A 27,058-nucleotide genomic window follows, 5' to 3' on the forward strand; every position below is an offset into this window, starting at 1 on the left:
TCAGCATTTGCAAAAAATATTATGGAGCATTTTCGGGCTTATTTTAACTCTCTTTTAGACTTCGCTGCGCTCACACATACAAACATACAAACATACAAGTTATCCCTTGCATTTTTTAGGCCCTTTTTGTCCGTGGAAAAAAATACTAAATTAAGTTAGATACTGGTTTATTAGAAGGTTCTTTGCAGGAATCTAGACATGGCTGACCCATCTATACATACACCTCATATGCCCACAAAACAGGCTAAATACAAACACATGCAGAATTTAGTAGTGATGATTAGTAGTGAAACTGCGTCAGAGGCATGTTGACTTCATTCTACATTTTCTGCTTGGCTGTTCCGTCCTCACAGGAGATTGGGATGTTGCGCTCGGGGCCGGGTGAAGACCTTGGTGCTATGATTGTCAGCACGCCGTCGAACGACAGGCTGGAGGTGATATCAGCGCAAGACACTCCGGCGGGGGGGAGCTTGTACTTCCGCAGGAACTCCCTTGACACGTAGCCGTAGTCATCCTGGGGAGTTGGGAACGTAATTCAATCACATCGGTGTTTATAAGTTGAGTTGCAACACTTTCACTGACCTGTCTATCTTCATGCTTGGCGTGTATTGTGATGAACTCCTCGCTGACGTTGACGTTCAGCTCGTCTGGTGAGAAATGCTTCACGTCCAGGTAAATAACATAGCGATCCTTTTCCACATGCATCTACAGATTGGACAGCACACCTCTTAGTAAGACTGAGAATCCAGTATTGTCTTTTATATTTAAAAAAAAGGCAAACCCTTTAAAATGAAGCATGTTTGGGCACTTTACCTCACTGTGTCCATTTTCAGGCCAGCTTAACCAACGCGTGAGACTGGGGCGCATCCAAGCAAAGGACCAAGGGAAAGGCCAGACGAAGGGCCAATCGGTCGGCGAGTCGCCCAAGGACAGGTCGGCACGTCGGTATGGAAATCCCCTGCGGTACCAGGGGTACTGAATAGGAATATCCATGGCGACTATCCGGATGATGTGAAACAACGATGAAGTGTCCGAGGGTGACACTTGGTCTCAGATGGGTGCTCGCTGTGCTTTCCCGCTGCACATTTATACTACTTTACCCACCCATCCCATCCCATCCTGAGCAACTCTGTCCACAATCCCCCCCCCCCACACCGAACCATAACAGCCCACTTGTACAGTGACCCTGCCAACAGCCTGATTTTTCTGGAACAATGATGTCAACTGTTTATCTCACCACTGCCCTCATTGTTTGATCCTTCCAATGGCGAATTAGTGTCTCTCCATCCTTTCTCTCTCTCTGATTCTCCCTCCAGTCTGGTCATGAGGTGACATTGGCTCGGAATACTGCTGATGTTGCCGATGTTCTCTACCCAGGAAATGCCCCTGTCTGGATCCCGGTGCACGTGTTTGTATGAGGACGAGCTGCCAGAGTATTAGACTGCTGGCCTTCGAGTGCCAGGAGCTTTAGGAACGCGGGCAAAGTGGATGGTGGCTTGAATAGGAAATGATGAGTTTGTACGGCGCTGCATTAGGCCGCAACCAAAGCGTGGACCATTTTTGCTGTCAGCTTGGATGTCAAATTTGAAGTCCTTCACACATTTTTGCACCGATAACAGTGTGTCAGTTCATTCTTGGCCATAAGTATTTGTTGAGTTAGGACCTTTTTTTTAAGTGCTCCCCCTCAAAAAACTAGGAATATCATATTTAGATGATATGAAGTAAATACCCCCGTGTTAATGTGTACAATTTTGCAAAAAAAAAGTGTGGAAAAGTAAGAGCATTTATCAAAAGTATCCAGGTTTGATTTAACACAAACATACATTGTGTTGTTTATGATCTCTAAAATGAAATAGAAAAGAATAGTTTAAAGGAAATGGTTTTCAAATGCAACGTCATGACATGGTGTTTTTAAAATCACAACGACGTTGGAAGTTGAAAATTCCGACTTTCTTTGATGACCTCAAAGTTACTTTGTTTATTTGGCGTCCTCCTCATCACCATGGCGACGCGCCTTGTCCTAAACGCGTGGACGGTTTAATAACTATTATGGCCTCAATGGATTTACCAGCAACATATTATGGCAAAGTTGACAAAAGAAATCCAGTTATTGTGTCTTTTGAGCGCGATATCAATTCTTTTATGACTATAATGAAACGAGTTGCGCCGTCCACCTGCCAAGACAACGTCGCTTATGCAAAAGGGTAATATAGCGAACTATTGTGAAATTTATATACATCTAATTAGGTGACAGACACATACGCACTTTGGAATAACCTGAATGTTTGATAAACATGTTTTTACCTTAATTTAAACAAGCATGTGCAAATAAAAACATGCAAAGAATTTTTTATTTTTTTTAGAAGATTTATATTTCTGATGATATTCTGTCATATTGATGATTTTCATCGTGATGAGTGTTTTGTTTTGAAGGATCACCCTGCTGGCAGAAATCTGGAGAAACTTCAAACCACGTCTACCATTTAAATTGTACCAGGAGCGCATGTTGCAGATAGGAGATTTTCTCACTGGATTAAAGGTAGGTTAAAAAATGACCCTTTTTATAATGTATCTTAATTATTAATTTGTCTCTTCTTTAACCAGTTGTACCAGACGGCATTCTCTCAAGGCTACAGCCTGCACCTGCTTCAGTTCTGTTCAACTAGTATAACAGACATTACTGATGTGGACCATTTTATAAATTGCTTCTTCCCCGAAGGTTTTGATACAGATCAGGATGTCTTCATCATGAAGGTATTTTGTTCTTGTGTTTATTTGTCTTCTGTGTGTCTGCAAATATTATCATGTAAAGTCATGCCCGGTCGGTGGTTAAATTATTTTGGGCTTTGGGTCTGTGTGCGCACTTAGGTCCGTTCAATGCTGGGCTGTGCACAGTGCATATTTGAGTTGGAGAAAAGGCCCATGGTCCTCAGCCAGAAGGGGCTTTTGAAACTGCTGCATGTGCTAAACTTCATCAGGATAATGATGCAGGCGTTTCAGCAGAACAAGCAGCTCTGCTGGATCATTTATAACGGTAAACTATTTCAGTTATTTTAGTGAAACATACAAAAAAAATGTGTGTTGTCTTTTGCAGGTACATTGCAAATTTTCAAAATGTGCAGCTACCTGATGGCATTGAATCATAGTGCAAAGGTATGCCGTGTAAAGTCTTGTTTAAATTCATGCTGAGAGCCATTTTATTCATATTTCTCATTTGTGATCCCTCCGAGGCATTGGAGTACCTTCTGTGGGCGAGTCTGACTTTAGAGGCAGCCATGCCAGCCTTGACTATTAAACATCTGCCGTGGCTTGTCAAGCTGTACTGTGCTGTCTGTCATTGCTACTATGACAATTTGTCATCTCTCCGCGCAGAGGTAAAAAGACCCTTATGACGACCTTACACTAAGATTAAATTATGTTAGGGATTGGTTTTGTTGTGATTTTCCCCATGTGATTGCCCATTTTGTTCACCTATTGTGTCTCCTGATTGCTGCTTCTTGTGTGACCCAGATTTTTCTGATTGTCTTGTCAACCCATGTCAGTTTTTTCAAATCCTGTGTATTTGTCAGTCCAGGTGGGATCATTCTATTAAGTTCAGGGGTTGGGTGTGGACAACACATCAAAACAAATCCCTAACAAACGAACTCTCGACTCATCCTCTTCATCAATGCAGAAACCTTGAAAAGTGAAGCATTTACTTTTACATTTGCATGGTTTTGGATGCTTGCAGGAGTTTGCCAGGAGAGCGCTTGGAAAAATCAATGACCTTGCAGAACAGGAAAAGGATAAGGAAAATAGTGACCCTTCAAACAAAGAGCCTCAAATGGCATTCAGAGAAGCATCCATCAAGGCAAACTAGGCCAATCAGGGCCAATTTCAATGCATTTCTTTGTACTATTTAAAATGCCACAATTTGCCCTGTTCATAAAGAAGTACAATCAAATTGAAAATGTTATTTTTCTTCCAGCTGGCTGCTATTATGTTCAAGAGGGCTGTGTTTGAGACCAGGAGGAAACCCAAACACATTATTACAATCAAGAGCAAAATCACTCTGAAGGACTTTCCAAATGTAAATGCAAACTATCAAAAACAAATGTAAATGCACACCATTGAACACTGCTGATTTGAGGCTAATATTGACCTAAACAATGCATGTTGCTGAATTTCAAAGCTGCATTGCTGCACAGCTTGCAATGGGCTGGAAAATTTCAGAATATTCACTTCTCCAACAGATCTGGACAATAAGCATTTCTTTTTACAGTTTGTGTATTTGTTCTCTTCACTATTTCCTCATTGTAGCAACAAAGCCGCTTGATTATCATCAATTTAGGACGCTGAAAGTACTCAATTGTGTCGCAGATACCGTGGCCTCGTAATGCCACGGAGCGGATGCTGATGGGCCTCTTTGACAGCAGTGCATCGCAATTCTTGGGCATTTGTGAAGCACTCTGGGACAGCTCCCTGCGTCCTCTGCAGACAAGGCTGCCGGAGGAACTGGAGCTGCAGGACGTGGTCTTGGAACTCTTTGCCTCTGGAATCAGTATATTATCTGGTCAGTCAAAAACATAACAACAAAACTAATGCATCCAGAGAAAATGTTACTGGTGTAATTAGAATTTCTCTCCATTATCAAGGAGCGGCAACTACTAGCGATCAGAAACGTCACGAACAGTCCTGTGTACCTCTCAGCGCATTGTCCACAACGTCGACTCTGATGGAATTAGCGGTTGCAGGTAAGCCATTGTCTTTCACATTTTCACACAAATTCTTTAGCCTTAAATAAATAGATTTGTAAGCATATTGCTGCATGTCATTTTGCTACAGGAGAACACAAAGTGCCTATCAGTGCTGCCGTCAGGTTCATTAAGTTGATGATTCAGTACAAACAACCGGACGCTTTTGCCGAATATTCACGATTGATGATGCAGAGTTTGTCCGTGAGCTCTTTTTTTACTCGTCCTGTTTTGTAGAAAAGGAGAGGAAAATAATGCCACCCACGTCTGAAAGGATGCTATCTCTGTGTAACAGGTCGTGGAAGGTCGTACGTTCAGGAAGGCGGAATACGAGCTCGCCTTGATAAACGGTTTCAGCACTCTGAAGTCCTCCCATCGAAGGCGCCTGAGAGACGACGGCAGTGGCGGTACAAGTGATTATGTAGTCCAGTGTTTCCCCAAATTGTAATAACAATTGTAAGGAAATTATTATTATTATTTTTACATCTAGCTACTCATGTCCCCATACCGCTTAAAAGACACTATCAATTTTCCCCAGAACAATAGTTGCGTATCAGATCTATCAAGAATGAAATCATATTTTTACATTCAAATCACTGCATATTTCCATTCATCAATGTTTTTTGACAGAGAGATTCAGAGGCTCTCTTGAAACGATCATCAGCCTGACTGACACTCTGTACAAGGCAGTTTGTGATTCTGTTCCGGTAAGTTTACTTTGCACTGTATTAACGTTGTCATGCACAATATGAATTTACACGTGCATTTCTTTTTTTTTTTATAGGAGGCAAAGCCAGATGTGGAACTTGTTTGGGATGTTTTGCTCTTTCTATGGGGGAAGCTGAAATTGGCGATAATGATCGATCAGATCAAAAATCCAGAATTCACACAAGACCATGACAAGGTAAAAAAAAAATGAAGAGAAAGTGATTTAAAGTGATTTCACTTCTCTCTACGCACACACAGTGGGCGTGGTGTTTGTCCATGCAGTGTGAGGTGGCATTTGCCTGTGACCTTGCAACAGTTGACTGCATAAAGACAGCAGAGATGATCCATAGATTGGTTTTATTGTTGGAAAGTGCATCTGATCGGAGTAAGCATAACACACTGTTTTAGTGTAAAATATTTTAACATTTTTTTTCAATGTTATGATGATTATTTTTCTTTTTAGTTCAACCTAAGAGCAAAACTGGTTGTGAAAGGAAATATTGCTTCAACTTGCTTAAGGTATGTGAAATGCATTTTGCATTGTGCAAATAAAGTTTATATTACCATATTTTTCAGGCTATATATACTGAAATTTGAGTTGCATTTTTGGAAGGGCTTTTTTAATTTTTTTATTAGAAACCAAGACCAAATATGTTAAAGTAATAATAGTAAAATAGAGAACAACAGGCGAAACAGGCCTGTGTTAACACAAGTGTTTCTAACTATAGCTAAAAAACAAGGTTGTCAAAAACATCCCAAGTCGCACTTGAGTATTAGTCGCAGGCCCACCCAAACTATAAAAAATTGCGACCTATAGTCCTGAAAATACAATAATAATAATACAGTGTAAACCTACACTACGGTGTTGTTTCTTTTTTTGCAGGGGTCACGTATAGAGCTTCTTCAAAAAGTGTGCACGGTAGTCGAGAAAGGTTTCGAGGCTTTGGTCAAGCGTGTGGTCACACTGATGCCCCAAGATGGCGCTGCTCCCCCTGACATTACTTACCTATTGGTTTGTGCCCTGTACCTTATCTATTAGCCTCCATAATTTGACGGGTTTTCACTTTTGCATCAAATTTGTGTGCTGTTTGTGCTTTTTTTTTACAAGAGGAACGATGGAAATGGAGAGAGTGAAATATCTGAGAAGCAAAAGGAAGAAATAGAATCAGATGCTAAAAGGAATCGGTCCAACCAGTCAACCCACACGGCGATGCTTGCGACGGACATTCTTCTTGAACTGGACATCATCCACCACAGGGCGTCTCTCAAGTTAATGCAACTAAATGCAGGTGAGCCTACAAACAAAGAGAAGACATGCCATTTACTGACACTTAGTGTTTTCATTTTTTTTCAGTGACAGAATCCGATCTCTTGGACAAAATCAAGAAGAATAAAGTATCTAAAGCACTTTTCCTGATCCAGAAGGCCTTGCTGATTAATGATGGAAGTCAATCAAATGATTCCTGTGTAACCAGAAGCCTTCTAGAGGTCGTACAAATATTCCTACACCACATTTAACATTTTATTTTTATATATGGCTGTCGGGTGAAATTTCTGGAAACTGATGATTACATGCAGCTGATATTATCTACTAAAACAATCCATAATCCTCACTCGCCCTTATCACGTTTTCCAGGAAGCCTGCATTTTAATTGAGAAGGCATCTATAGAAGAGAGAAAACTGTACATTGCCAACAACCCCAAATTTGCTCTTGAAAACAAAGGAAAAATTGCCAAGGAGGAAAAAGAAATCCCTCCACCTCGTCCTGTTCTCATTTCACGCACTCACTGCTCCTTAACGTTTGCTCCCGCTCCATACCACATGGAGGAACAAGTGAGAACTTCCTTTTGGTTTTTCAAAATTACAATTCTTTGAGCAAAATAACATGAAACAATGAATTTCCTCCCATCAAGGTGTGCTGGTACCAACTTTGGGGACGTGCAGCAGAGGGCATCGACCTAAAAGTCCGCTTCGGAGACTGTAGCTTAACAGGAACTGGAAATTTAGTATGCGTTATTTTTTATGTTTTGTGGTTTGCCATTTATCCCAATTATCATTTAAGACTAGATCATTTAAATGCTATGAAAACAAACTTTTTGCAGGTACCAGCAATATGTGGTGAGTGGCAGCTAAAGGCAGACAAACTGGTGCCCAACCAGAAGTACGTTTTTGCCATAGCAGCTTACACCTGCCAAGGGAAGTTACTGGGCAACGCCATTGGAGCCACCACGTTCCCACTTTTGACATCCATGCCGCAGTCACTGCTGTCGTCCTGGGCTCACCTGGCGCAGGTAAGCTTTGCTTGTCTGTCGTATGGCTAAAATGACACTAACTTTTTGGGGCTTGTCAATTTCAGGTGGCATTTCAAACCAAACAATACGACATAGCGAAGAAAGCATGCAAGGAATTATGGAGCCATTTTACAATTCGGCACAGCGAGCCTGACAAAACACAGGATCGACTTGGGTCAACAGCGTGAGGCGTTCAGAAGTCACAAACTATCAATGAAGTTGCTTCTCTGCTCATCTCATTCCACTCTCTTCTCATTCAAGGCTGCATATGAAATATCTGCAATGCTCGTCCCCACTCTTGTGTCAACTTTTCCTCACATCCATCTTCATCGAGACGGACATTAACATTCAGCAACAGTCGCTCCAATGCGACTCTGGTAGCCTCTGTGGACTCTTTGTCTGGAAACAGGTACGCAAAATATATTTGACTGATTATTTTACTCCATCTTAAACTCTGTTCTGAACATTTCTAACCTGTCATTTTTTAGTGGTAAAGCTTTTGATCTCCACGTATATTTAAATTCACCATATTTGCACATGTGCTGCATACAGGAAGCCCGACTAGCTGAATGTGAAAGATTGCTAGTAGCCATGGACTTGGCCATGTGGTTAAATGACAGCAGTTCTGCTGTTCAAGCGGTAATTAGCTGTTATGGCCTCTTGGTTCCATTCATCTTTCATCAGATCCGTTGCGATCCTGCCATAAAGGTGAACATTTCATTAACCACCACTGTGTAACATTGTTTAAACAAGTAGCGTATTGGTCCGAATATAAGACGACACCTTCTTTTTCAAGACTCAAGTTAGAAAAAAGGCTTTGAACACCAAATTCTATTTTTCTACACAAAATAATGCCACTACATCTGAAACAAATGCTTATAGTAATATTTTGGAGAGAAAAAGCATGTTATTTTGCCTCATTCAAAGCATGCAAAAAATGTACATCACATATTAATATCCGAACATTTAAATACGTTAACTAAAGTGCAATCACATTTGTAAATGAATGGCTCCTGGGTTTTGAAATGCCCTTCCTTCCTTTAAACCATGTCATGTGTTCCATTTTCCAGTTGCTGAATAAATGCTTGAATATATTGAAGGACAACGAAGCCCACCTCAAGCAAAAATGGTCTCGGAACACTGTGGAGACCCTTATGCATATGATTGCTTGCATCACCAACTATCTGTCCAAGGTATGTCTTTTTTTTCTTAAAACACCACCCGGAATGAAAACAATGTTTCCACTTTGTAGTATATTTTTGACGTTTATTATTTTCCAGGCATTGCGTGCCCTGAAGGAGCATCAGAAGGCCTTTGTGGTGATAGAATGTGGTCGTGCGCTTCTTCAAGACATCTTCGAAACGCAAGAGCGGTTCATTCGACTTGCTTGCAAACGTGTGTCGGTAAAAACGAGTGCTATTTTTTGCCACTATTTGGTTTTTAACTTGATGTCATAAATTCCCTTGAGACTCTTATCTATATGTGTTCTTAGACAAAGACCGACGATCCAGCTGCAGTGAAGGAAGAACTTAAAAAATGTGTTAGACTGAGAGCACGTTTCATGAAGTTTGTGGAGGTCATCACAGCTGAAGGAGATCTCAACACAGTAAAGGGTAATACAAATAAATGAGAGTGCTATTTAAATTTTAACACAAATTTCTACCATACAAAATATTGTTAAATCACTCACTTGTTCCACCCAACCTAATGCCATCAAAATAACTGTTGTTTTGAATTTCTTTGTAATCAACGGATATGCACAGCTAAAATTTTGCATGAATCTAAACTACAAAAAGAATAACAAGCACATAGCATTGTCTTAATATTAATTATTCAAGTACTCAATCTCTACCTTAATCAGATCTATTCGTGTTTCTGTAGATAGTTCCCCCTCACTTAGTGGTTCTGAAGATGCAGCCATGTTGCGTGAACGGATCTCCACGAGCACCCTACAGCATGCCTATCGAATCGGCAAGTAGCTTGCAATATATTCTCTTTCAAATGGTCAATGGATTAACTCTTGCATGTGTGTTTTTGTAAAAGTAATGCAGTTGGGCAGCCATTCGAATTTCATGGAGATCTCGTCGCTATTACTTCAGAGAGCCTTGGAAGACGGAGACCCTGATCACGTATTGCAGTGGGGTCAAACTATATTCGGATTTCTCGCAAGGTATTGTTGCAAAAGATTGTTTACTTGAAAATGGATTGTGGTAATAATGACATACAGTAACAATTTCAATGGGTTGTGTGTTTGCCAGAAGAGACGACGAAATAGTCATGCCCACCAAATGTTCCGAGCGAAACAGTCATTGCGATAAAGAGGCGGAGTCCAGTGCGACAGAAAGTCAAACATCACAAGTAAAAGAACACATCAATGAAATAATCAAGAAAAAATCAATAATTGAATGAATGCATGGCGGCTTTTTTGCGCAGAAGTCAACGAAAAAGGCTCCCAAGAAACGAAAGAAACTCAGACGCGGCGCCCTTTTGACGGCAAGAACCGTCAGGTAGACCATGCAGGTTGTGTGTGACATGTGACAGTGTATTTGAATTTATATCATCACAACAGTGATTCCTTAATTGCTTAGGGAGCTGAAAGCTGTCGAGAGGCTGTTGACCTGTATGAATTTTGTGGTGGAACGGCACAACCGCCGTCTTCAGTTGAGGAAGAGGTGCTCCGAGGAGAGAGTGTGGAGGTGCCAGATCAATTACAGCATCGCTCAGGCGCATCTTACGCTATTTGAACAGCGCCTACAACCTTTGCATGAAGCGTCCCTGCAACCCAGGTTTCAAAATATCATTCATACAGGATTATGCCACTCACCAGGAGTGACCAAAAACATGGACTGGTTACCAAAAGAACAAAAAAACCACTCTTATGCAAAGTATTAGGGTTGATTGGATTGGACTCAATCATTTTCCATATTATTATTAGATTTTGCAAGGATTGCAGACTGATTAATTTTCCATCTTTTCCAGATATAGCCACTTAAATCCCTCCATCTTCTTTCTGGCCAACTCTGGTGTCATGGTGAAGAAGAACTTAGAAGAACAACTAGCCACTGTATGCAAAGTTAGTTCAGTGAGTGACTCGTCACACTCTGAACTGTCCGATGACGGATCCAGCAAGGACTGCGATAAAAATGGTAGGTGAAAAAACAGAGAGAACACAAAATGAGAAATAGGAGACACTTTGCCTTCCCTTTTAGAAGATAGTTCAGACACTGGAGATAGCTGTGAAGATGGAGAAGATCTCCCTCAAAAGCCAGAGGTTCCAAAAAATATACCATTGGACATGCTGGAGAAAGCTGCTTTTCATCTACGCAGGGCCATGGTACACTTTACTTGGTTTGCAACATCTTATTAGCTCAAAAGCTGCATTAAGATTCCAATATAAGACACTTTGTAATATTGGCCCTTACAAAAACAATACAATGAAATATATCATATTAGTATGTGCATTTATTTGTGGTATGTACTGGATTATTTTTTTTTTTTTTAGGTATTAGCCCACCGTGGAGGTCACTGGACAAATTTGCAGAAAGTCTGTTACACTGTGTGGGAAGAAAGCAACCGAATTATTACATTAGAGCAAACAGCTTCTCAATTTCAACCACCTTTCCTGGTTACATCCAACGAGTTGCACAATATTTTCAACCCGTTATTGGTACTAGCAACTGATCTCATCATGGACATGCTGAGCAGACTGGGAGTAAGTGTCTCACAAAGGTCCGTTTCTGCACAAATGATAGTTGGGTTTTAACCCACCGTTTTGTTGTTATTTCAAGCTCTGGCGTTTGTATGAACGCGTGACTGAAGAGGAACAAGAGTTCAGTCTCTGTTTTGCAGCCCCGTTGGACGACTGCACCCAAGTGAACATGCGCTTTGTCCACGACTTAGTGTTGCGCACCCTGGAGCTGCTCCACAACACCGGCAAATGGGAACGCCTGGCGCACTTTGCCCTCATTTTCAACTCTTACACCCGGTAAATATATATAATGAAGCAATGAAGAGTGTTGGAAAATATACGAATAACTAAAATGGACCCACAGAAATTTCGACGACTGCCCTTATACTCGAGCCAACACAAAAAACTTGAACTTCAATTCCATATGACATCATTTTCAACATCAACCAACCTCCTTAAATTATTTCAGAACCATGACTTCAATATTATTATTTTTTAAAAAGCCTTGAAATTGAAACATCACCTGTGTCATCCTAGCGAACGATACGCCATGACAGTGACTCCTCTGTTGGCCCTGGCCCAGAGGAAACTCCTTGAAAGAATTTGTGCAAATGGAGGCTCAAAGATCCCGCAACCACACCATCTCAAGACTCGATGGGCCACTGGCAAGGAGGTAACGCAGTCACACAGCCTAATTCAGAAAGGGTTGCCTTCAAAGCATCCTGTTCATGTGTGCGTTGGACCTTTCTAGGTAACATACAAGAGTTACGCGGGGTGCCAGCTTCTTAGTGGTTGGTTACCTCATTCAAGCAACGCAGGGAAGTTTAAGCCAACGGAAGAAACTGAGCTCAAAGGTTAGAATACAAGTGTGGTCTACAGACATCGTTTATTGTCAGGCTAATGTTTTGTTTTTGTCATTAAGATGCAGAAATGAAGTGCTCCCAGTTCCTCGTATGTGTTCCTCTGGATGTGGCCAACACACTACACTTCTACCGTCAAGCCATTGAAAGAATACCTCATTGTCTCCAAGTGTTCCGTTATAGTAGGGCATTGCTGTTGTTGCTACTGGCCCACACGCAACTGTGTTTTGAAACGGAGCAGTTCTGTGAGATCACATCAGACCAGATTGACTTCAACCCAATCCTCATGACCACGCCAAACATCCAACCTTGGGACCTAATTCACAAAGACAACATCACTCCGGACACTCTCTACAACTCACCCATCAGCTCTGACTGCATGTCCAGAATCATTTCGACATACTTTGAATCCACAAGTAAGGACACAAAAAATGCAAGTACAAAGTATGCAGATGAATTGTGCATCACGATTCGCTACCTTTCTCATCTGGCAAATTCAGTGTGTTAAAAATGTATTTTCTCTTCTTGAAGAATATCTCCAGACCAGCAAGCAAGAATCCCTCAACGTATTTGCTCTGCATGAATTGGGAAACCTTCATTTCTACGACTTAAACACACGGTGGGACTTCTTTTATAAGCATTCTCTATGCAATTACACCGGGAAAACTACTAAGTTAAGGAGGTTGCCAGTTTTTCATTGTTCTCCTGTATTTTTTCCCCTTTTTTTCATATAGGATGGCACACACTTGCTGGAGTAAAGCTGTAGATGTTGCCTTACACAGCTCAGCGGTGATAGATAAGTGGGATTGGGTGTCATTTGGAGGTGGCACCCTACAACAAACTCTAAAACAGGCTGGTATTTGGGGATGTATGCAGGCGGCTGTGATCACTGCTAAAATTGCAGAGTAAGTTTTAGTGAAACTAATCAAGATAATTGTGTGTTTGTTTTTTTAAGCCTTTTGCCATTTAAACTCCATGTGTCCATCCATCTACAGATATATTTTAACTTCAGATATCAGCCAGAGAACCAAGTGTTGTCTCTTGTCTGCACATCTTTTCAAGGTAAAATTATATTCTTTATTCTATTGCCGGTGTGGTTAAAGCAGGGTTGTCCAAACCTTTAATATAAAAATTAAATGATGAGAGGGCCAACTTGAAATCTTTCAACCTTTATTTGTAAAATTGATGATTGGAATCAGGAAGGAAAAAAATCAGGTTTTAAAATTATTTAATTCTCAACCCTAAGTTTTATGTTATTTCTTTTTTTAATGTCACTCCCACCTCACTAGTGTGTGCTTTGCTGCTCCCTGGCCCACCCACTGGAAGACCTCCCATATGCTTCCTACAGCATTGGCGATGAACTTCTTCCCGGAGTCGACCTTTTCTCCGAACCGCACCGGGCTGACCTCTCCAACACCGTGGCAAGCTTGAATTTCATCTGCCAATGGTTGTTCATTGCAGGCTACTACATCAAGGTAGACACGTCATCAATCAATCATTCCGGAAAGAACGTACAGCGTTAAAGGAAGGTTTTCAATTCCAGCTTCTACCCATGCTGGCACTTTATCAGCACCTTGTGGGGACAGTTTGCAGAGATGTTCGACGCAATGTGGAATGCAGAATAATTAAGGTCAGTATTAGTTTTTTGCTCACTTTTTTTTATCTGCCATTTTCCTCTGATCCATTGACTTATAGTTCGTCGTGATTTGACTACAGATCCGTGCTCTCACTGAACTGTACTTCTTCTCGGAGGCCATAAATGAGACAGAGCACCTGTCTAGAGGGGCAGGGATTCTCCTCCCAAATGGACGCTGTATCGCGCGTGAGTTTCACCAAGTAAGCTCACTTTTATATCGCTGTTTTGTTTCCCCTCATTTTTTAATATAGTTGATCTCACTACAACTTGACCGCTTCTTTTGCAGTCAGAGAATTTGTTTTGTAACAGCAAGTCCCTCCTGGACAATGTTCAGGTACCTCCACTCTCCACTCTATTTCCATCATCATAGTGTCTGAAGTAAGATTTTCCATTTTCTGTACTCTGTGAAGTGACTTTGTGACTTTTGGGTTAGGCTTTGGAAGCTCTTTTGTGCTGCGAGCTTTCTCCCGAGGTCAGCATGCTGTATGGATCCTCACTAGCTCTCCGATTCAACCTTGCACGTGTTCAGCTCTGCTTGGCGCTGAGTAGAACTGTGAACGGTGGTCCTGAACCAGGTCCGCAAACATGTTTATTTTATTTTATCACATTTTGGAGGACAATCGGCGGATTTGTTGACGTGTTCTGTGGAAAAATAACACTGGTTCTGTCTTGTCTTTTGTAAAAAATGACATGCGATTAGTGTCAGATAGTGAAGAAGTGGACTTGGATGAAAATGAACAAGTGGACTTTGATGACGTGGAGCAAGTGAAGGCAAAGCCAAAAGCGAAGGAATTCGTTTCCCATCAGACCCTCACTCTGGAAAATGTCAAGGTAGGAAGTGTGTAGCATTTTTTTATATGCTTTTCCCTTTCCTGTCTTTATTGGTCGCCTGTCTTTTCTACTGTAGTACTTGCTTCTAAAAGCTGCTGGCCTTTTTTTGGACTCTATATTGGACAAAGTCCCTTCTCCCTCATACAGTGAAATTGAAAACATGGAATTGAAAATCGAAGCAAATCTTCTCAAAGCAAACCTGTACCTGCAGCAAGGACACGTGGCGCCAAGGTATGAGCATCTCGGGCGTGTGTCATGTTTATTTTCTGTAATATGCCAATAATTAGTTTCACATCTGGACATCCTCAGTTCTGAAATGGCAGTTTCCTCCTTGCTGCTCCTGCAGGACTTCAAAGAAGCCATACTGGATCTTAAGAAACCGTCCTTTGAGTTCCATCCTGGGGAAGCTGAAACGGAACAGGTGACGCTTTGCGTTTCACATCGGAAAAATGGGTTGATGAAATAAATGAAAAAGTATTGTGCACATGACAATTCATGTTTTACTGTGTTTTTAGGGAATTGAACAGAGCATACAGCATGGAGACTGCCCGAGAGCAATTGAGGCCAGTGAGAGGGTCGGATGTGCTTTGTGGCTACGTTGCCGCGTGGCGTTGCTTCGTTGCGCTCTCTTACAGGCTTCAGATGTCACAGCTCCTAATCCAGGTCAATTTCTCCCTTAATGCAAACCCACCTCCGATGTTTGTTTAGCCTAAACAAGAATGTGTATTTTACAAATGATACGTCTATATAAGTGCATGGATGGATTCATATTTAACACTGCGAATAACTAAAGTATGTGGTTTTCACCCTTTTGTATTAACTTGACAAAATATACACTACATTTTACTAGAGTATCAGGATGTATGAATTATGACATGCATTAAAAGTTTATGGATGGCAAAATTTAAGTTCAACTGTCAAGGTTAAGGTGAATTTTTGTCAATATTTCTAACTTTCTACGATTCGTGTATAGATACAAATATACATTTTTTAATCTTTTTACAGGGAAGCTGCATGACAAGGCAGCTCTAGTATTAAAGCAAAGCCTGGAGGACTGTGTAGCTTTGGGTGATGTCGACACTCAGGCACTTTTCCTAGTTGAAGGTTCACAATTAAAGTCACGAAGAAAGAGGGGAGATGACGGCTTGTCACTGTTGCAGGTATCGACGCAAAACTTAAAGAGAAAAAAAAGATCAGCAGAATTGTGATGTTCCAATACATTTTGCATACAAAGTATAAAAGATTGGTGCCAAAATGATGACTTGAATGGTCAGTTGCTAGATGAGCAATATGACTCTTACGTGAATTATGTTCATAGGAAGCCGTGAGTCTTCTGTCAGGACGAACTCGCATGCCGCCGGGATCCAGCATGACTCTAATTCGAGCCACTTTGCGTCTCACCAGCCTTAAAAACACGCAGAGTGGCAAACTTCTAAATCTGACTCATAAACTTATACAAAAACAGGTAGACACATAAACATTTATACCGACAGTTTGCAAATAAAACTTACATTTTCCCCTTTTTTTCAGATGTGTGAGTTTGGTGAAAATGTTTCATTGGATGATGGAAAAGTATCTATTTCTGCTCCTGGACCAAAGAACATTTACTTACCTTATCTACAAATGTTGGATCAAATAACTTAGTAAAAAGTGGATTCATATTTTACTAATTTCACTGCATATTACAGAAGACTTGCAAGGTACGTATTTAACTCTTTTTGTAGTGGCACTTTGTGTCCATTTTTATTTTTTTAAACTACATTAATAAGCCAAACTAAATTGTCAGCCAACAATGTAGCAATATTGTCCAGTGTCACATATTTTTTTATTAATTATTAAAATGGATCTATTGAAACACAATAGATTTTGACATTAAGTTTAAGAATTCTATATTTACCAATTTTGGCTTGGAAGATCAAGTTATAAAAACAATTAAAAAATGCAATGGCAAACTTTATATTGTTAAACGTCACAGTCATGACAGAGAACATTTAAAAAAAAACATTGGCTGTTTTAGACATTATTGAAAAGTTTCTTGGAATTTTTAAACATAAATGTATCTTTATAGTTGACTTTTCTTCCACAAAATGTTCTTCCTTTAAAACATGAGTTGGAAATGATGATTGCTTTAGCCATTCAGATATTCCAAATTCTTTAGGAATTATTTGTGAGAATTGTCATGATACTTGAGTCAAGCAAAATACAAACAACTGAAAGAAAACAAAAGTACTTGTAAATCGATACTAGGACACTTGTTTACTATGCAAGATTGAATTATGACGACCAGAAAATAAATCAATGATCATGCTTAAAAGGGTTTTGGCAACTCCATTTTTTTGTAGTATGGAAGAAAAATGCTCAGTATCTGTTTGACCTGAGAAGCTCTGAGTTATTTAACAGATATGAACAGGTTTTGTGCAGATATTTACTTCTCACCACTTCACTCTTTATCTTTAATCCTCCTTTCATTTGAAAAGTTCATCACTTTTGCCACGTTTTTTTAACAAGCAAAATAGTTGGGCTATTTGCATTTAAGAAAATCGCTATGTAAAGGAAATTTCAAGTTGTATTTAAACAACCCCCCTTGCACAAAAATCTAACTTCCATTCACATTCAAATATGAAGAACATATTTATAAAGCCCGCAGTATCAAAACATCAAAACCTAGTATACGTACGTACATTTGCTAACCTGTCAACCATACTGCCCTTTCTTAGTGTAATTTCCCACTTTCATGAGAGTCATTGTGTCATATTTATTCCATAGTTGGTAGAGAGATGGAGCCCTGATTGAATTGCATGCCCTCAAATTCATATTCAGTATGGAATGCAACCTGTTGCGTTTAAATCAAAAAGTTCGCCATAACAACGGGCTAAGTCAGTCCAACACCTTTCGGTATGTCAATGGCTACTACAGTTCATCTTTGTGCTCCATGCTCAGATCGCTTCTTGCCGCTGCTCTCCCTAACCCCCTACTGTTTTCATGCTGTTCCTCCTCCTCCTCTTCCTCCATTCCCTCCTCTTCTTCCTCCTCCTCCTCCTCCTCTTCATCCTCCTCCTCCTCTTCCTCTTCCTCTGTGCCATCCATGGAGTCGTCAGCTCCCAGCATGGCTTGCTGCATGGCCAGAGTGGCAGAGTCCGATGACAGTGACTGAAGGCTGTCAAGGCTGAGCGGATCTGAGAGTCCGGGAAAAACACTGTTATCCATCCGTCAATCTTTTACTCTATATACTACTTAGTCATTGGGCTGGATGATATAGTTTAGATTTTTTTCTCTCTAAAGATTTGGCTGCATATACAAGTGCGATATATATACATACATTATCTATACAGGGCTCTGTTAGATTATAGATGATGGAAGTGGTGGCATGTGACTATCAATTGCATGTCCACCATGGCATGTTGTATTTATACCGTCTGGATTGATTCCTAGTTGAGATCTGTGGGTCTGGAAAACACCAGCCACAATAGAGTCCGGCCAGAAACGCTGCGTGGGCCGATGCTGAGACTTCATCTTCTTTACTTTAGGAGCTGGGTCAGGGTTACTGGCATCCAACATAGGTTGGAGAATACGGCGACGTGCATTAATGAACCTAAGACACATAAAAGAGTAGTGAAAGGTTACGCAGAGACACCGCCTAAGTGTGGAAATCGAGCAAACATAAATGCTAAAAATGACTTCTTGAATTCAAGCAGAACGTTTACATGGACTGTGCAACAACAAAAACAAAAGTGTGCCCTGTGATTGGCTGGTAACCAATTGAGGGTCGCTGTGGGTGCAGGTTTTTGTTCCAACCGATCCAGCACAAACACTTTAACCAGTGGAACAAGCTTCTGACTGCAATCCAATGATTGCACTTCTATGATATCAGATTTGTGGAAAAGTTTCCTCTTTAGAGGTTGAAAAAAAACATGTTTTTGCACTGTGTACGTAAACACTTCAACTTTATTATTTAGAGTCTCAAGTGAACCTTCTGAGTTTTGAAATGTGCATGAAAATCCAAGCCAAGCACAAGAACACAAATAATTCCACACCCAGCCAAAACCTTTGACGGTGAGGCATAGGTGCCAAACGTTGACAAAATATGCGGTTCACTGAGTACCTAGCATGACCAGGAAATGTCAGCATAAGCTCACATGCTAAATTATGTGGGTACACTTTAATATCTTACCAGTTATTCACTTGCAAAAGTGTCAAGCTTGTTTGTCCTGCAATCTGCCTTTTCTCATCCTCTGTTGGGTACGGATGCTAAAAAGAGTACACAACAGAGCAAACGGGAGTATGCTGCTTCGTTTTGCCACAATCGTCACAAAACATGGCGCATGAGAATGAGCAATTTCTCCCTTACCATGAGATGCTGAAAGAGCCATGATCGCATGATGTTGGTTGCTTGTTTGGGAAGAACACCCCTCTTGTTCCTTGACTTCTTGTCTTCGCTGTCCAACAGGGCCGACAGATCAACATTTAACTGTGGTAGGGGAAATGTTATAACTTAAAGGGCAAATTAAAAAGGATGATGAGGCTTCAATTATATCATGGAAACGCATGGAAACAACCCGTTACTGTTTACTGTGACAACAACAAAAAGTCCTTCATGTGATACCATGGTAACTGATTTCAAAAAAAGCTTTCCTCAATCTTTGTGTCTCATTTAAAAGTGCTATTAATAGTGTCATCTCTTATTATTCTTTTTCTTTTGTAAGTCACCAGGTACTCGGTAATGTGTGTATTAGGTTGTTGCCAAAATATGTATCACTTGTTACTTTACCTGTGAGTTCTGGATTTGAATGGCTCCTGGTGGCAATGCCTGTGTTAACACTTCTCCTTGTGATGTCACCATGGCAACCGGCTGGTAAAGGCTCACATCTAACACGATAAATTATTGTCATGGGAATCCTTTACTTTCAAAGAGAGTATCTGTCGTGTAAAGCTATTTCATTCTTTGTAGCATCACATTTATATCATTTATTAAATGTGTGTGCAAATTCTTACCTGAGACCATTGGAGAATTTATTGTCGTGATAGAAACACTCCCCTGTTGCAAACCTCCATTAGATGCTAGAATCCCAGGAGGGTTTTCAGAGTTAGACACAGAAGTCACAGACGGAGAGGAGGTTGGATTCAGTTCCTAAGGTTACATAGACAAACACCATGAATATGGGAAAATAACTAAATAATATACTAAAATATAGAGTACGTAGAGAGCATTTTTATCCGAAACTTAAGGCTGACCTGCTGCACGCTGAGATTGGTGTGCGTTGGAGAATAGGGCCCACTAAGGTCGTTTCGGAGAAGGTTGTCACTGTGCATCTTAGTTTTGAGGCAGGTAATGTATCGGTTGCAGAAATCCTTACACAGTTCATTGACTTTCTCGAGCTCTAGTAAGTGGATCCGCAATACTTGAATAGCTTTAACCATCTGATTTTGACAAAGACACGAAATAGGAGACAATGAAAGATCACAATAAACAACAATCCAGGTTCTTCATCTCAATGTTCCATAAATTGTGACACCATTAAATTTACCAAGTTATCTAGCTCTGGATCTTCACTGAAGAAAGGCTTATGATCTCGCTCCTGCTGATGTACAAAGTTTTCAATGTCCACATCGAAACTGGCGGACGTGATGCACTCAGATCCTTGTGTGGCCTGCTCACATTTCTCAAACAACAATCCCAGCAGTGGAAACAGTGGATGTCTAGAGAGAAAGAAAGTTTGGGGGTGCTTACACATTTGTTGAAAAGGAAAATTTAGGAAAAGTGCATGTGTGGAGGGGTGTTCCTGTGTGTCGATAATTCTAAAATAACGCGCGTGTATATACGTAAATTATCAACACAGGCTTAGAGTGCCCTCTTGTGGTATACATATAATATTTTTTCATTCATTTGCTGAACTGCGTATCCTCACAAGGGTCGCGGGGGGTGCTGGAGCCTATACCAGCTGACTTTTGGCACAAGACGGGCAACCATTCACACTCAGACCTAGGGGACATTTAGAGTGTCAATCATGAATGTTTTTTGGAATGTGGGAGGAAACCGGAGTACCCGGAGAAAACCCACACAAGACGACCGACCTGGGATTGGGATCGAGCCCATTCGTAAACATTCAGAGTTACTTCTTTAAATGTGTATGCATAATATTTTATGATTTTTTTTCTTATTTCATTTTTATTTCTACTCTTCATACCTGAGAAATGAATTGTTGTGTGTGCATCATTCTTTTACCACCATCATTCAACATGTGTTTGCAAATGTCTTTCTCTATTTTCCAACCACCCTGAGTTCTTTAACCCCCCATATAATGTTGGAAGCCAAGAGGAGTAGGTTCTTTCTATCTGCACTGCGACAGAGTAGATATTGCTGGCAAAGGAATCATTACAAGGGCCATAAAACAGCAATCTACAGGACAGTCAGCATGTGGAGCCAGCATGATCTTCCACCCCCCTGGCACTGCACTATAATGGGTCACCAATGAAAGTCCCAAAAGAGAAATTCAGAGGTCATTTGGGAATAAGATGACTTTAACTTTAAGGCAATCCTTTGGCTCTAACTGTGGTAAGGGTACCAACCTGTAAACAGCCCTTTTGTCAGAGTCTAGTTGGGGTTGTGGGTCAAGGGTCACACTGACAGAGTTATTCCCTCTTGCAGATGCTGCAGGGATATGGACCTGCGTTGTTTTGTTGTTCTGCTGGCTTGTCCCGGTCATCTGTGAAGAAAAACATGAGGATATTCAGGATGGAAAAACAATTACTAGTCTTCAAAAACGGGTAAGACTGCAAAAAGCCAGTGTATGAATAACAGCGTGTACTGCTATAATAGCTCAAATTCATCTATTCTAATCACTCCCAAATGTATTCAGTTACATCATGTATTGCATTCTGGAAGACTATAAATGAGAATTGCCAGGGAATAATTTTGCATGGAGGGAAACCCCTTTGTGATCAATCTTTTAATTGAAATGAAAAGAGACGTAATTAATGAAGCAATAAACAATGTGAGGTGATACATTATTTAAAGATTCTGGTTAAACTTTTGGCAATTGGTATTTAGTAACTGAAGCCCTTCTGTAGTAATTTATATTACGTGTGTGTATGTGCATAAATTGGATGTTACCTATAGTCATTGTCCATATTATTAGTATATTCAGAATATTCAATAGCCACGTAGTATAAAGTAGTACATTTTATAGTTCACCAATTTCTGACAAACCTGTGTGCTCTCCTGGTACGATGGTGGAGGAACATGCTGGGTGGCCATCATTATCACTGCAGGTGCTGGGGACACATGTTGCATCATTGAATGCCGTCACATTGAAACTGAAAGAAATAAGATTGGAATTGATACGAATATGATTGATCAATATGATTTTCCTTACATTAGTGTGACTTCCCATTTGCCTTTTCTCCCAAGATGTCTTTAGCATATTTATATTTTTCTCTCTTTACTTATTATCCGGCAGCAAATATTTCTAAATATTATAATTCTCTGTCAAAAATGAATCAATTAACATCAGGCCTTAACATCTAATCATCCATCCAATTATTGCATGTAGCACAGTCTTTATTTTAATGTGGCGAAAGTTTCCTCGAACATGAAAAATATGTTTCTCTGTAGAAATAAAGTGGAAGGGTCACCCCCCATCCCTGGATCAAAGTAAGAATATTGATGATTTAGCGCTCCCCCTCCATCTGTTTTGTTTTCCTTATATTACTGTTTTTGATGAGCTGTGTCTTTAGTACCCAATATAAAATCCCATTAGCTCTTAATGAAGTCAGGCTCCTAGCCTCTTGGCCTCACCTCATTTAGCACAATTGTCTTGTGGCCATTAGCATGGAGGCAATTACAGCCGTACGACAATAGTAATTGGAAATGGCGACGGTAACACTGACAAAATATGTGGGGGGGGAGTATAAAAAGATATTCAGACTAAACAGCTCCCATGGAAATGGAATGAGGGAGCCGCATGTGTCCAAGGTAAATCGACATAATTACAATTAAAGTGGGTAGGGGTACAGTGTAGGTAAAATTGATATGGATGGATTTTCACAAGAGGTAGTAAATACGATGAACAAAAATTTAGTATCACACTGGGAGCATAAAAACGAAAAGCAAAACCATATCCCTGCTCTTTTCCAGGTCAGAGAGGGTATGTTTGTGAACAATAGAATATTTCCTGTTACAAATAACATGGAGAATGCAAAAGCAACTCAGTAGAGGAGTGGTTAGCACATTCGCCTCACAGTTCTGAGATCGAGGGTTCATCCCTGGTGGCTTTCAACCTTGCTGCATGGAGATTGCATGCTCCGATTGAGAGAAGAAATGTTATTTATATATGTTGTATGTTTTATGTGTCTGTAACATGAGAGAAAAAAAAGCTATTTGAAGTCAGGATCAAAACTATAAAATGACCCAAAAAGTCTGTAAGATTGGGGTAGCATAAGGATTTCTGGACAAATTAGGATATGTTTCTGCTCCTGTCTGAGATTCCAGAGGCAAGCATACACATTCACCTACTCTGCAGGACATCAATCGGACCTTCCTGTTGACGTCAAAGAAAATAAGAGCAAGAATCGCTGCAGCGTGAGGCTTTACCCAGAGTTCCAGAGCTCAAAGACCATTCGGTACAGAAACCACAGATAAAACAATCATTTCTATAACTGTCCAAGCCATTTGCTTATTTAATATTGCCTGGCAATATAATTACACAAGTTTCAGAATCTTATTTGAGCATAAAGAATGATCGGCCATCTAGTCTTCCACACGGACAGCTGAATAAACAAGGATTACTGGTGAGGTCTTGCCGTGAATATTGCACTCTTTTGGTGTTGCCTTGCACTTTAAAATGAGGATTTGTCACCTATCACAACACATAGCACCAGGAAAAGGAGAGTTGGCAATAAGTTACTGGTTTCCGACCGTCCTGTGTGGAGTTTAAATGTTGTCTCCAGACCTGCGTGGGTTTTTTCCGGGGATTCTGGTTTCCTCTCACATCCCAAAAACATGAATGGTCGGTTGGATGAACATTAAATTGCCCATTGTTTACTTTTCATAATTTTGTCACAAAGAAAAATAATCTCATTTAATTAGAACTATCTATGTGACAATTGTGGGTTTTTCTTTCCCCAAACAAATGGTAACCAACCATTTTTACCACGCTGTGTGTCACATAAATCTATAACCTTCTTTCCTAGTTTTGTGTCTTTATTGGAAGCATTTCTAGGAGCAATCTCCAGATGGATGTCTTTAAGATTCCAACCTCCTCCACCGTTGGATCTTTGGGGTCAATGACAAAAAAAGTGGCCCATAAGACGTGTTTCCCACAATGTGTCTACAGCTATACCCCCCAGCTGTTCTGGGCCTTTCACAACAACAGCTGCACAGAGGTTTAGTGGTTCATGTTGCTATGACAACAGCAGGCTCAATTGGCATGCACATACTTACTGCTAATAGTGAAAGTGACATTATGCCAAAATTCCACCTCAATAAAAAACCAACAGTTCTTTTTTTCTTTTTCTTTTCTTATTTCTTTTACAGCTTTGCAATTCAGAAGGGAACAAATCTTTTTTTTCATCATAAAGCGACCAATATGCCGCCATTTGCAATAGCAAAAATGATATCCTGGACAGTGCATTGACAACTAATATTACACGTCAATTCATGTATTTCAAATTAACATTTCCTGTGAACAAGTGGCAAGTGGAAGTTAAAGGGGAAAGAAATTCTGCTAAAACTTACTTCGCATTTACAGTATTGCTGTGAAAAGCACAGCTTGTGTATCTTTTATTTTGTCTAACATGTTAAAGAAAAGTACAGGGCATTATAGTGATTTCAAACAATGGCATTAGTGGGTATTCCCACAGGACTAACCAGAGCCAGTGTAGCATCACCATGGGGGATAAGCCTGACATTTAACCAGCCTGCAACTGATAAGGACTGCCGTGCCAGACAAAACAGGTCGCAAACAGTATTTCCTCGAATTTCACAGATCCTGTAGACCAGACATTTCCGCGATCATTGAAAAACCACCAAGTAGGATCACCCCTCATATTTCTATCATCCTACTATGTTTGACAGAGGATAAGACCTTGCTAACCTTCCTCGCCCTCCCTTCAGGAGTGAACCTTGAACGTTACATAACGGTACATTGTGTTGCAGTGATGCTGTTTGGTTGTGTGGGGCTCTGCAAGATTTAATTTAAAAATACCTATTCGATATGTGACTCAAATTCCTATATTTTAGCAGCAGCCATATTTTCTGTCATACTATGATGTTATAATTGCTCGATTGGATATCCAATTAATTCATCCTTTTTTCCCCATATCGCTAAAAGTCATGTAATGACATCTGCATCAATTCAGCGCTTTTTTTGTAATGAGACATCTCGGCCTAGCGGATGAGTGGTTAGCGCGTCAGCCTCACAGCTCTGGGGTCCTGGGTTCAGATCCAGGTCGGTCCACCTGTGTGGAGTTTGCATGTTCTCCCCCGACGAGCGTGGGTTTCCTCCGGGTACTCTGGTTTACTCCCAAATTCCAAAATTGCATAGTAGGCTGATTGGACGCTCTAAATTGCCCCTAGGTATGGGTATGAGTGTGCATGGTTGTTCGTCTCCTTGTGCTCTGCGATCGGCTGCCCACCGATTCAGGGTGTCCCCCACCCTGGGCCCGGAGTCAGCTGGGATAGGCTCCAGCACCCCCCGCGACTCTAAAGCCGTTCAGAAAATGAATAAGACACAACTCAGTGCCGAGTGAGCCCAACCCGCCTCCACAACACACACACACACCACCAACAACGCAAATTTGAGGATTTTAAGAGCAGCAGCACAGCTCTCTCTTGCCTTGTGCCGGTGTGTTAATGCGCAAGCATGCACATACAATTAAAGTTGAATTGTACATTACTGGTTGTGCGACATATCTCACCATCAGTTGTAAGAATCCTCGATATATTTATAAATATATGGGTAGAATAGATCATTTTGACGTTAGTGTATCAACGGGTTTAACAGCTGAGCTTTGGTGGCCTGGGGGGGGGGGGGAAGGTAAGATTGTGGGAGGTTGGATCCTTGAAAAGTTGATTTTGGAGCAAAAAAAGTGCGTGACCACCCCTGATAAAGACATTCAAAATATGTGGTACTCCATTTTCATTTAAGTTTTTGGACTAAAGACATGTTATTTTGAGTGTGCTGTCCATCTATTTCTCATGTTATTATGGATGGGCACACTTCAAAACTCTAGGGGCAATACAGAAAAAAAAGGTTGTAGTTATTACTTGTAAACTTTCATTCAGAGCGTTCACAATAAGAATCACGCTGACTTGGTATTCCCAATTGTGGCTATTTCATGTCATGACAGACAAATATTCCAAATGATACAGTAATCATGATCCATTGAAATAAAATCAATTAGGTAATTCTCATTTGAGGGCAGCCCTTAATTATTTTCTTACTATAATGATTTTTTTTTCCATTTTATGCAAAAGCCCTGAAAACCTTACACAAATCAAAAATGTTAACTAGGCATAACTGCTTTATTTTTATACAAACTATCTTCCAGTGCCAAAAGCGCACATGCATTAGTGCAGCACTATCACCATAGCGTTTTATTTTAAAAAAGCATTCTCATAAAAAAATAAAAAAATGATGAACCAAACTAAATCAAACTCGCCCAAAACCCAACCGATTCAAATACACATCAAAAGCCCCTTTAAAACCTACAGTGTCCAATTCTAAAGCGCCTAGAATTTCAAAATCAATGGCATCCTATAACCTCCACATCATTCCGGTCCATTGAATTGAAGTTAACATCATTGCATGAAGCAACAACAACAAAAAGCCTGCAAAACAAATCATAAACCAGCGACAAATTGAAATCCAAAACGGAGAAAAAGAAAAAAAAATCCCCTGGTCTGTCCTCTAGCACAAGACTACGCGTTCCCTCCTCTCCCTCTTTTTCTCCCCTCCTCCCATTCCCCTCCCTGCCTCCCTTCCTCCCATCCCTCTCTCCCTCCCTCTCACCCTCCCTCTCTCACTCTGGCCTGGATGCCTGTCTGACTCCATGAACAATGGCCTGCCTTTTGTTAAGAAGAGGGGAGGGGGGAAAGGGCCGCTCAAATGTAAAGCCCTGCTCGCAAACACTGACATTGAAAATGAATGACAGCTTACCTGCATGCCAATCTTCATCAGACTGACACTGGCTTGACAGCACAGCCTATACTCCTCCACACAGCAAGTGACGTCAGCCCGAGCAAGCCCCTCCCCACACTGGCTGTGTCTCCGCTCCCTATTTTCTCAATTTACCGTGATGCTGTTGCCTTCAT

General features: G+C 40.7%; 3 protein-coding genes across 8 annotated transcripts; 1 reads left to right on the forward strand and 2 right to left on the reverse strand.

The window, feature by feature from the left end:
• Nucleotides 1-24,245, forward strand: cfap54 (cilia and flagella associated 54). 4 transcript variants are annotated; one of them, XM_077591563.1, is made up of 58 exons: nucleotides 1-2,204; nucleotides 2,434-2,539; nucleotides 2,605-2,754; nucleotides 2,869-3,034; nucleotides 3,095-3,153; nucleotides 3,231-3,374; nucleotides 3,731-3,850; nucleotides 3,968-4,069; nucleotides 4,360-4,552; nucleotides 4,635-4,733; nucleotides 4,825-4,937; nucleotides 5,029-5,140; nucleotides 5,364-5,440; nucleotides 5,518-5,637; nucleotides 5,700-5,826; nucleotides 5,905-5,960; nucleotides 6,325-6,453; nucleotides 6,550-6,730; nucleotides 6,796-6,929; nucleotides 7,078-7,275; nucleotides 7,356-7,448; nucleotides 7,545-7,733; nucleotides 7,799-7,917; nucleotides 7,995-8,142; nucleotides 8,286-8,441; nucleotides 8,804-8,926; nucleotides 9,014-9,136; nucleotides 9,226-9,346; nucleotides 9,615-9,704; nucleotides 9,777-9,903; nucleotides 9,992-10,091; nucleotides 10,167-10,240; nucleotides 10,322-10,519; nucleotides 10,713-10,879; nucleotides 10,943-11,067; nucleotides 11,236-11,445; nucleotides 11,522-11,718; nucleotides 11,959-12,094; nucleotides 12,173-12,275; nucleotides 12,344-12,697; nucleotides 12,813-12,900; nucleotides 13,016-13,186; nucleotides 13,277-13,343; nucleotides 13,571-13,756; nucleotides 13,825-13,911; nucleotides 13,998-14,117; nucleotides 14,204-14,251; nucleotides 14,351-14,492; nucleotides 14,618-14,748; nucleotides 14,825-14,979; nucleotides 15,058-15,169; nucleotides 15,264-15,411; nucleotides 15,754-15,908; nucleotides 16,067-16,213; nucleotides 16,279-16,448; nucleotides 19,196-21,301; nucleotides 21,395-21,513; nucleotides 22,361-24,245. In XM_077591563.1, exons 1-55 carry the CDS (start codon nucleotides 1,888-1,890, stop codon nucleotides 16,390-16,392), a joined length of 7,527 nt encoding a protein of 2,508 aa, XP_077447689.1. In that variant the 5' UTR covers nucleotides 1-1,887; the 3' UTR covers nucleotides 16,393-16,448; nucleotides 19,196-21,301; nucleotides 21,395-21,513; nucleotides 22,361-24,245. The 4 variants fall into 4 exon arrangements, with proteins under 4 accessions (XP_077447689.1, XP_077447690.1, XP_077447691.1 ...); XM_077591564.1 differs by having other exon boundaries at nucleotides 23,268-24,245; XM_077591565.1 differs by having other exon boundaries at nucleotides 10,946-11,067.
• On the reverse strand, nucleotides 151-1,077 carry LOC144067713 (alpha-crystallin B chain-like). Its single transcript, XM_077591575.1, has 3 exons — nucleotides 814-1,077; nucleotides 583-705; nucleotides 151-514 (listed from the first exon to the last, which is right to left on the reverse strand). Exons 1-3 carry the CDS (start codon nucleotides 991-993, stop codon nucleotides 320-322), a joined length of 498 nt encoding a protein of 165 aa, XP_077447701.1. The 5' UTR covers nucleotides 994-1,077; the 3' UTR covers nucleotides 151-319.
• Nucleotides 16,547-26,998, reverse strand: LOC144067710 (homeobox protein PKNOX2-like). 3 transcript variants are annotated; one of them, XM_077591568.1, is made up of 11 exons: nucleotides 25,663-25,751; nucleotides 21,956-22,062; nucleotides 21,316-21,452; nucleotides 20,274-20,445; nucleotides 19,981-20,166; nucleotides 19,741-19,876; nucleotides 19,517-19,614; nucleotides 19,097-19,216; nucleotides 18,920-18,996; nucleotides 18,162-18,340; nucleotides 16,547-17,924 (listed from the first exon to the last, which is right to left on the reverse strand). In XM_077591568.1, exons 2-11 carry the CDS (start codon nucleotides 22,040-22,042, stop codon nucleotides 17,659-17,661), a joined length of 1,458 nt encoding a protein of 485 aa, XP_077447694.1. In that variant the 5' UTR covers nucleotides 22,043-22,062; nucleotides 25,663-25,751; the 3' UTR covers nucleotides 16,547-17,658. The 3 variants fall into 3 exon arrangements, with proteins under 3 accessions (XP_077447694.1, XP_077447693.1, XP_077447695.1); XM_077591567.1 differs by lacking the exon at nucleotides 25,663-25,751 and adding an exon at nucleotides 26,904-26,998 and having other exon boundaries at nucleotides 16,548-17,924; XM_077591569.1 differs by lacking the exon at nucleotides 25,663-25,751 and adding an exon at nucleotides 26,904-26,998 and having other exon boundaries at nucleotides 17,873-18,340.
• Nucleotides 26,999-27,058: the final 60 nt, after the last annotated feature.

The sequence above is a fragment of the Stigmatopora argus genome, chromosome 22, assembly GCF_051989625.1.
Source record: "Stigmatopora argus isolate UIUO_Sarg chromosome 22, RoL_Sarg_1.0, whole genome shotgun sequence".
NCBI lineage: Eukaryota > Metazoa > Chordata > Actinopteri > Syngnathiformes > Syngnathidae > Stigmatopora > Stigmatopora argus.

What these genes read in the sequence shown, in the direction of transcription:
- LOC144067710 (XM_077591568.1), bottom strand. Translation starts at nt 22,042, where the DNA reads ATGATGCAACATGTGTCCCCAGCACCTGCAGTGATAATGATGGCCACC. An exon ending in ATCCAGAGCTAGATAACTTG is followed by an intron (nt 20,167 to 20,273) that starts GTAAATTTAATG and finishes TGTCAAAATCAG; the next exon opens with ATGGTTAAAGCTATTCAAGT. An exon ending in CTTTTGCAAGTGAATAACTG is followed by an intron (nt 18,341 to 18,919) that starts GTAAGATATTAA and finishes TATGTGTCTTAG; the next exon opens with GTTCATTAATGCACGTCGCC.
- LOC144067713 (XM_077591575.1), bottom strand. Translation starts at nt 993, where the DNA reads ATGGATATTCCTATTCAGTACCCCTGGTACCGCAGGGGATTTCCATAC. An exon ending in CTGAAAATGGACACAGTGAG is followed by an intron (nt 706 to 813) that starts GTAAAGTGCCCA and finishes TCCAATCTGTAG; the next exon opens with ATGCATGTGGAAAAGGATCG. An exon ending in CCAAGCATGAAGATAGACAG is followed by an intron (nt 515 to 582) that starts GTCAGTGAAAGT and finishes CCAACTCCCCAG; the next exon opens with GATGACTACGGCTACGTGTC.
- cfap54 (XM_077591563.1), top strand. Translation starts at nt 1,888, where the DNA reads ATGCAACGTCATGACATGGTGTTTTTAAAATCACAACGACGTTGGAAG. An exon ending in TTGACGGCAAGAACCGTCAG is followed by an intron (nt 10,241 to 10,321) that starts GTAGACCATGCA and finishes TTAATTGCTTAG; the next exon opens with GGAGCTGAAAGCTGTCGAGA. An exon ending in CCCTCCTGGACAATGTTCAG is followed by an intron (nt 14,252 to 14,350) that starts GTACCTCCACTC and finishes CTTTTGGGTTAG; the next exon opens with GCTTTGGAAGCTCTTTTGTG.